This window comes from Conger conger, chromosome 9 (genome assembly GCF_963514075.1).
Source record: "Conger conger chromosome 9, fConCon1.1, whole genome shotgun sequence".
NCBI classification, from domain to species: Eukaryota; Metazoa; Chordata; class Actinopteri; order Anguilliformes; family Congridae; genus Conger; species Conger conger.
The window spans coordinates 60,527,934-60,537,933 of record NC_083768.1 but is presented as its reverse complement, the minus strand read 5'-3'; the positions used below and the strand labels follow the sequence as shown (position 1 = coordinate 60,537,933).

General features: G+C 50.8%; 1 protein-coding gene across 1 annotated transcript in view; it reads right to left on the bottom strand.

Moving 5' to 3' along the window:
- The window catches only part of tbc1d5 (TBC1 domain family, member 5), a 53,817-nt gene that overhangs the window by 10,824 nt on the left and 32,993 nt on the right, over nucleotides 1–10,000 (bottom strand). The window contains 4 exon segments of the mRNA XM_061254633.1: nucleotides 732–817; nucleotides 1,609–1,715; nucleotides 3,026–3,168; nucleotides 4,714–4,886. Of these exon segments, the coding sequence (XP_061110617.1) occupies nucleotides 732–817; nucleotides 1,609–1,715; nucleotides 3,026–3,168; nucleotides 4,714–4,886 (509 nt within the window).

Here is a 10,000-nt window from a genome sequence, read left to right as displayed (position 1 = left end):
ACTAACCACACAGTGTACACTAACCACACTGTACGCTAACCACACTCACACACTAACCACACTGTACACTAACCACACTCACTCACCACACTGTACACTAACCACACTCACTCACACTAACCACACAGTACACTAACCACACTCACACACTAACCACACAGTACACTAACCACACTCACACACTAACCACACTGTACACTGACCACACTCACACACTAACCACACTGTACACTAACCACACTCACTCACTAACCACACTGTACACTAACCACACTCACACACTAACCACACTGTACACTAACCACACTCACACACTAACCACACTCACTCACACTAACCACACTGTACACTAACCACACTCACACACTAACCACACAGTACACTAACCACACTCACACACTAACCACACTGTACACTAACCACACTCACACACTAACCACACTCACACACACTAACCACACTGTACACTAACCACACTCGCACACTAAGCACACTGTACACTAACCACACTGTACAACAGTACCTGTTACACTAACCACACTGTACAACAGTGCCTGTTACACCAACCACACTGTACAACAGTGCCTGTTACACCAACCACACTGTACAACAGTGCCTGTTACACCAACCACACTGTACAACGGTGCCTGATACACAAGCCACACACTGCAGAACAGTGCCTGCTTCTCAGTTCTGAAAAAGGGTCCAAAAGTTCTCACCTGAGTTCTCACCTGGTCTTGCTCATGTGGTCGGCTCCGCGGGTCTTGTAGTACTCTAGGTTCTGCTGGAACTGGTAGTTGACGGGTCTGGGGTTGTTCTGCCAGGTACACAGGAAGTGCAGAGATTTCAAAGCGGGGGACACCATTTCCTGTCTGAGACTAACCCGCACTATGTGTGTGTGTGTGTGTGTGTGTGTGTGTGTGTGTGTGAGTGTGTGTGTGAGTGTGTGAGTGTGTGTGTAAGTGTGAGTGTGTGTGAGTGTGAGTGTGTGTGAGTGTGAGTGTGTGAGTGTGCATGAGTGTGAGTGTGTGAGTGTGTGAGTGTGTGTGTGTGAGTGTGAGTGTAAGTGTGAGTGTGTGTGAGTGTGTGTACCTTGGGGTCCCTCAGGAACAGGGCTGTGAGTGTGTGTGAGTGTGAGTGTGTGTGTGTGAGTGTGAGTGTGTGAACGTGAGTGTGAGTGTGAGTGAGTGTGTGAGTGTGTGTGTGAGTGTGTGTGTGTGTGTGTGAGTGTGTGTGTGAGTACCTTGGGGTCCCTCAGGAACAGGGCTGTGTGTGTGTGTGTGAGAGTGTGTGAGTGTGTGTGTGTGTGAGTGTGTGTGTGAGTACCTTGGGGTCCCTCAGGAACAGGGCTGTGTGTGTGTGTGTGAGTGTGTGAGTGTGTGTGTGTGTGAGTGTGTGTGTGAGTACCTTGGGGTCCCTCAGGAACAGGGCTGTGTGTGTGTGTGTGAGTGTGTGAGTGTGTGTGTGTGTGTGTGTGTGTGTGTGAGTACCTTGGGGTCCCTCAGGAACAGGGCTGTGCGTGTGTGTGAGTACCTTGGGGTCCCTCAGGAATAGGGCTGTGTGTGTGTGAGTGTGTGTGTGTGTGTGAGTGTGAGTGTGTGTGAGTACCTTGGGGTCCCTCAGGAACAGGGCTTTCTGCAGCAGTGAGTGCACGTCTCCGATGGGAGGATAGTGCATCAGCAGGCCCAGGCAGGTCTGAAAGTTGCTGGCGATCACTGTGAGGGAAGAGCAATCAATCACAGAGCTGCCATTACCTCTCCCCATCTGGATCTCTCCATTTCTCTAGTGGATACCTCACTGATGCCATGACCCTGTGCAAGGAACCTCAGCGTGGTGATGGACAGCAGACTGTCCCTCTACAAGTACATTGTGGCGGAGACCCGGTCATGCAGGTTCTTCCGAATCAACATACGGGAATCCGCCCCTTTCTCACCCCCTACTCGACCCAGCTCCTGGTCCAAGCGATGGTTCTGTCCCACCTCGACTACTGCAATTCCCTCTTGGCTGGCCTCCCAGCGTCCGCCATCAGACCCCTCCAACTTATCCAGAATGCAGCAGCTCGTCTGGTCTTCAACCTTCCCAAATACTCACACGTCACCCCCCTGCTTACTTCCCTCCACTGGCTGCCTGTCATGGCTCGCATCAAATTCAAAACATTGGTGCTAGCCTTCCAAGCAGTTAAGGGGTCTTCCCCAGCTTATCTACAAAAAATCATCAGACCCTACACCCCTGCCAGACCTCTTCGTTCAGCCTCCACAGGCCGCTTGGCACCTCCCCCTCTCCGAACCTCCACCTCACGCTCACGACTACTGTCTGTTCTGGCTCCACGGTGGTGGAACGAACTCCCCGTTGAGGTCAGAACTGTAGAATCTCTCCCCACCTTCAAGCGCAAGCTGAAGACGCACCTCTTCAAGCAGCACCTCTCCCCATCCCTCCCTACCTCCCTGTGAACCTTAATTGTTGTCTTTCCGTGATATTTACTTTAGACTTTACTATTTATATTCGGATGTTTAGTTTGGCTAGGTAAGCATTGTTTGGCTAGGTAAGCATTGTTTGGCTAGGCAAGCAGTATTTGGCTAGACAAGAGGTTTGGTCATACATTTGTGTGTTGCGGTGTTACGATTAAAAAAATAAAATAAAATAAAAATAAATAAATAAATATGCCCTGGTCCTTATCTTTGTTGTACGGGCAGCAGTTGAAATTGTACTTCCCTCTAGGGTCTTTCAGCGAACTTATCCCTGGTTATGGGTATGCACTTTGTTGTACGTCGCTCTGGATAAGAGCGTCTGCCAAATGCCATTAATGTAATGTACTGTAATGTAATGTAATGTAGACACGCTGCAGCTCCACAAACACACCATGGTGTTCAGAGCTCCATGGGGGGGTAGAGGGGTGTGGTCTATGTGGGGGGGTAGAGGGGTGTGGTTTACAGGGGGTAGAGGGGTGTGGTTTATGGGGTGTAGAGGGGTGTGGGTCTCGGATGGAGAGCAGTAAGCTGATTGGTTGACTGCTGAAGTGACTCACAGGCGTCTCGGATGTAGAGGAGCATGGCGACGAACACGTAGTCCACCAGGTCCAGAGTGAGGCTGTCAGCGAAGAGGGCGTCCCACACCACCAGCAGGTCCTGCAGAGGGAACTCCCTCCCAAAGAGCAGCCGCACCCACCGGCTGCACACGCACGCACACGCACACACACACACACACGCACACGCACACGCACGCGCACGCGCACACGCACACGCACACGCACACGCACACACGCGCACACACACGCACACGCACACGCACACGCACACGCACACGCACGCACGCACGCACGCACGCACACGCACACGCACACACACACGCACACACACACGCACACACACACACCATGTGAATATCACATCATCTCTAACCCTGAGCATTCTGTTCACACCTGTCTGCTCTGACTCACTGAGTCTCCCACAGCTGTGTGCTCTGACTCACTGAGTCTCCCACAGCTGTGTGCTCTGACTCACTGAGTCTCTCACAGCTGTGTGCTCTGACTCACTGAGTCTCTCACAGCTGTGTGCTCTGACTCACTGAGTCTCTCACACCGGTCTGCTCTGACTCACTGAGTCTCCCACAGCTGTGTGCTCTGACTCACTGAGTCTCTCACAGCTGTGTGCTCTGACTCACTGAGTCTCCCACAGCTGTGTGCTCTGACTCACTGAGTCTCCCACAGCTGTGTGCTCTGACTCACTGAGTCTCCCACAGCTGTGTGCTCTGACTCACTGAGTCTCCCACAGCTGTGTGCTCTGACTCACTGAGTCTCCCACAGCTGTGTGCTCTGACTCACTGAGTCTCCCACAGCTGTGTGCTCTGACTCACTGAGTCTCCCACAGCTGTGTGCTCTGACTCACTGAGTCTCCCACAGCTGTGTGCTCTGACTCACTGAGTCTCCCACAGCTGTGTGTAAATCCATGTCAACTCAAACAGTGGACCACATCACAACTCTAACAGTGGACCACATCACAACTCTAACAGTGGACCACATCACAACTCTAACAGTGGACCACATCACAACTCTAACAGTGGACCACATCACAACTCTAACAGTGGACCACATCACAACTCTAACAGTGGACCACATCACAACTCTAACAGTGGACCACATCACAACTCTAACAGTGGACCACATCACAACTCTAACAGTGGACCACATCACAACTCAAACACTCAAACCACATCATCTCAGATTCCAGTGAGATTTGGCCTCATCAGAAACCCCTGGGACAGTCTCAGAGAGTAACCCTGAGAGGGATGGGCTTGCCCTCTCACTGGAGGTCATAGAGAAATGTTCTTATGTACATCATCTTCATCCCAAAATGTGACAGATGTGTAAATGTGACAGATTTATGAGTGACTATATTCTTGAAATCTGATTTGCGAAAAAACCTACATTTTAATATAAAATTTACAGCAACGTGAGGTCATAATGTCCCCACCATCTGACGGTTATTTGAGGCGTTGCTTCATTCTGAAGGAGTATTGCACTTTTTTTGAGATCAGAATCTCACGCCAGGGCGGAGGCCGGCTGGCACCCCCTCAGTAGAGCCCGAGACCATGAGGTCACCTGCACCCTTCAACCTCGAGCTGCTTCACACACGGACCACTGTGAGGTAATAGGTTCATAGGTTAATTGGTTCATTGCTGAACTGAAGGGCGTGTGACGTGCTGGTGCGCACTCACATGCCGTATATCTGCGGGGCGATCTCCAGCCGGTTCAGGTGCATGTGCAGCTCGATGTCGTGCCTCTTCACCAGCTGGTCCTGGATGCGGTTCACCTTGGTCACTATGGCAACGGAGGGGCCCGCATCCTGCGGCCGGGCGAAGGGGATGCTGGTCATCATCTCCTCCTTACCCTGGAACACACACACACACACACACACACATCATCTCCTCCTTACCCTGGAACACACACACACACACACACACACACATCATCTCCTCCTTACCCTGGAACACACACACACACACACACACACACATCATCTCCTCCTTACCCTGGAACACACACACACACACACACACACATCATCTCCTCCTTACCCTGGAACACACACACACACACACACACATCATCATCTCCTCCTTACCCTGGAACACACACACACACACACACATCATCATCTCCTCCTTACCCTGGAACACACACACACACACACACACACACACATCATCTCCTCCTTACCCTGGAACACACACACACACACACACACACACACACACACACATCATCATCTCCTCCTTACCCTGGAACACACACACACACACACACACACACATCATCTCCTCCTTACCCTGGAACACACACACACACACACACACACACACACACACACATCATCTCCTCCTTACCCTGGAACACACACACACACACACATCATCTCCTCCTTACCCTGGAACACACACACACACACACACATCATCTCCTCCTTACCCTGGAACACACACACACACACACACACACACATCATCTCCTCCTTACCCTGGAACACACACACACACACACACACACATCATCTCCTCCTTACCTGGAACACACACACACACACACACACACACACATCATCTCCTCCTTACCCTGGAACACACACACACACACACACACACACACACACATCATCTCCTCCTTACCCTGGAACACACACACACACACACACACACACACACACACACACACATCTCCTCCTTACCCTGGAACACACACACACACACACACACACACATCATCTCCTCCTTACCCTGGAACACACACACACACACACACACATCATCTCCTCCTTACCCTGGAACACACACACACACACACAACATCATCTCCTCCTTACCCTGGAACACACACACACACCACACACATCATCTCCTCCTTACCCTGGAACACACACACACACACACACACATCATCTCCTCCTTACCCTGGAACACACACACACACACACACACACACATCATCTCCTCCTTACCCTGGAACACACACACACACACACACACACACACACATCATCTCCTCCTTACCCTGGAACACACACACACACACACACATCATCTCCTCCTTACCCTGGAACACACACACACACACACACACATCATCATCTCCTCCTTACCCTGGAACACACACACACACACACACACATCATCTCCTCCTTACCCTGGAACACACACACACACACACACACATCATCTCCTCCTTACCCTGGAACACACACACACACACACACACATCATCTCCTCCTTACCCTGGAAACACACACACACACACACACACATCATCTCCTCCTTACCCTGGAACACACACACACACACACACACACATCATCTCCTCCTTACCCTGGAACACACACACACACACACACACATCATCTCCTCCTTACCCTGGAACACACACACACACACACACACACACATCATCTCCTCCTTACCCTGGAACACACACACACACACACACACACACATCATCTCCTCCTTACCCTGGAACACACACACACACACACACACATCATCTCTCCTTACCTGGAACACACACACACACACACACACATCATCTCCTCCTTACCCTGGAACACACACACACACACACACACATCATCTCCTCCTTACCCTGGAACACACACACACACACACATCATCTCCTCCTTACCCTGGAACACACACACACACACACACACACACATCATCTCCTCCTTACCCTGGAACACACACACACACACACACACACACATCATCTCCTCCTTACCCTGGAACACACACACACACACACACACACACATCATCTCCTCCTTACCCTGGAACACACACACACACACACACATCATCTCCTCCTTACCCTGGAACACACACACACACACACATCATCTCCTCCTTACCCTGGAACACACACACACACACACACACACACATCATCTCCTCCTTACCCTGGAACACACACACACACACACACACATCATCTCCTCCTTACCCTGGAACACACACACACACACACACACATCATCTCCTCCTTACCCTGGAACACACACACACACACACACACATCATCTCCTCCTTACCCTGGAACACACACACACACACACACACACACATCATCTCCTCCTTACCCTGGAACACACACACACACACACACACATCATCTCCTCCTTACCCTGGAACACACACACACACACACACATCATCATCTCCTCCTTACCCTGGAACACACACACACACACACACATCATCATCTCCTCCTTACCCTGGAACACACACACACACACACACACACATCATCATCCTCCTTACCCTGGAACACACACACACACACACACACACACATCATCTCCTCCTTACCCTGGAACACACACACACACACACACACACACACACATCATCTCCTCCTTACCCTGGAACACACACACACACACACACACATCATCTCCTCCTTACCCTGGAACACACACACACACACACACACACATCATCTCCTCCTTACCCTGGAACACACACACACACACACACACATCATCTCCTCCTTACCCTGGAACACACACACACACACACACACACATCATCTCCTCCTTACCCTGGAACACACACACACACACACACACACACACATCATCTCCTCCTTACCCTGGAACACACACACACACACACACACATCATCTCCTCCTTACCTGGAACACACACACACACACACACACACACACATCATCTCCTCCTTACCCTGGAACACACACACACACACACACACACACACATCATCTCCTCCTTACCCTGGAACACACACACACACACACATCATCTCCTCCTTACCCTGGAACACACACACACACACACATCATCTCCTCCTTACCCTGGAACACACACACACACACACACACACACATCATCTCCTCCTTACCCTGGAACACACACACACACACACACACACATCATCTCCTCCTTACCCTGGAACACACACACACACACACACACACACACATCATCTCCTCCTTACCCTGGAACACACCACACACACACACACACACATCATCTCCTCCTTACCCTGGAACACACACACACACACACACACACACATCATCTCCTCCTTACCCTGGAACACACACACACACACACACACATCTCCTCCTTACCTGGAACACACACACACACACACACATCATCTCCTCCTTACCCTGGAACACACACACACACCACACACACACATCATCTCCTCCTTACCCTGGAACACACACACACACACACACACACACATCTCCTCCTTACCCTGGAACACACACACACACACACACACACATCATCTCCTCCTTACCCTGGAACACACACACACACACACACACACATCATCTCCTCCTTACCCTGGAACACACACACACACACACACACACACATCATCTCCTCCTTACCCTGGAACACACACACACACACACACACACACATCATCTCCTCCTTACCCTGGAACACACACACACACACACACATCATCTCCTCCTTACCCTGGAACACACACACACACACACACACACACATCATCTCCTCCTTACCCTGGAACACACACACACACACACACACATCATCTCCTCCTTACCCTGGAACACACACACACACCACACACACACACATCATCTCCTCCTTACCCTGGAACACACACACACACACACACACACACACATCATCTCCTCCTTACCCTGGAACACACACACACACACACACACACATCATCTCCTCCTTACCCTGGAACACACACACACACACACACACACACACATCATCTCCTCCTTACCCTGGAACACACACACACACACACACACATCATCTCCTCCTTACCCTGGAACACACACACACACACACACATCATCTCCTCCTTACCCTGGAACACACACACACACACACACACATCATCTCCTCCTTACCCTGGAACACACACACACACACACACACATCATCTCCTCCTTACCCTGGAACACACACACACACACACACACACACATCATCTCCTCCTTACCCTGGAACACACACACACACACACACACACATCATCTCCTCCTTACCCTGGAACACACACACACACACACACACACATCATCTCCTCCTTACCCTGGAACACACACACACACACACACACACACACATCATCTCCTCCTTACCCTGGAACACACACACACACACACATCATCTCCTCCTTACCCTGGAACACACACACACACACACACACACATCATCTCCTCCTTACCCTGGAACACACACACACACACACACACACACATCATCTCCTCCTTACCCTGGAACACACACACACACACACACACACACACATCATCTCCTCCTTACCCTGGAACACACACACACACACACACACACATCATCTCCTCCTTACCCTGGAACACACACACACACACACACACACACATCATCTCCTCCTTACCCTGGAACACACACACACACACACACACACACACATCATCTCCTCCTTACCCTGGAACACACACACACACACACACACACATCATCTCCTCCTTACCCTGGAACACACACACACACACACACACACACATCATCTCCTCCTTACCCTGGAACACACACACACACACACACACATCATCTCCTCCTTACCCTGGAACACACACACACACACACACACACATCATCTCCTCCTTACCCTGGAACACACACACACACACACACTCCTACCTGACACACACACACACACACACATCATCTCCTCCTTACCCTGGAACACACACACACACACACACACACACACATCATCTCCTCCTTACCCTGGAACACACACACACACACACACACACACACATCATCTCCTCCTTACCCTGGAACACACACACACACACACACACACACATCATCTCCTCCTTACCCTGGAACACACACACACACACACACACACACATCATCTCCTCCTTACCCTGGAACACACACACACACACACACACACATCATCTCCTCCTTACCCTGGAACACACACACACACACACACATC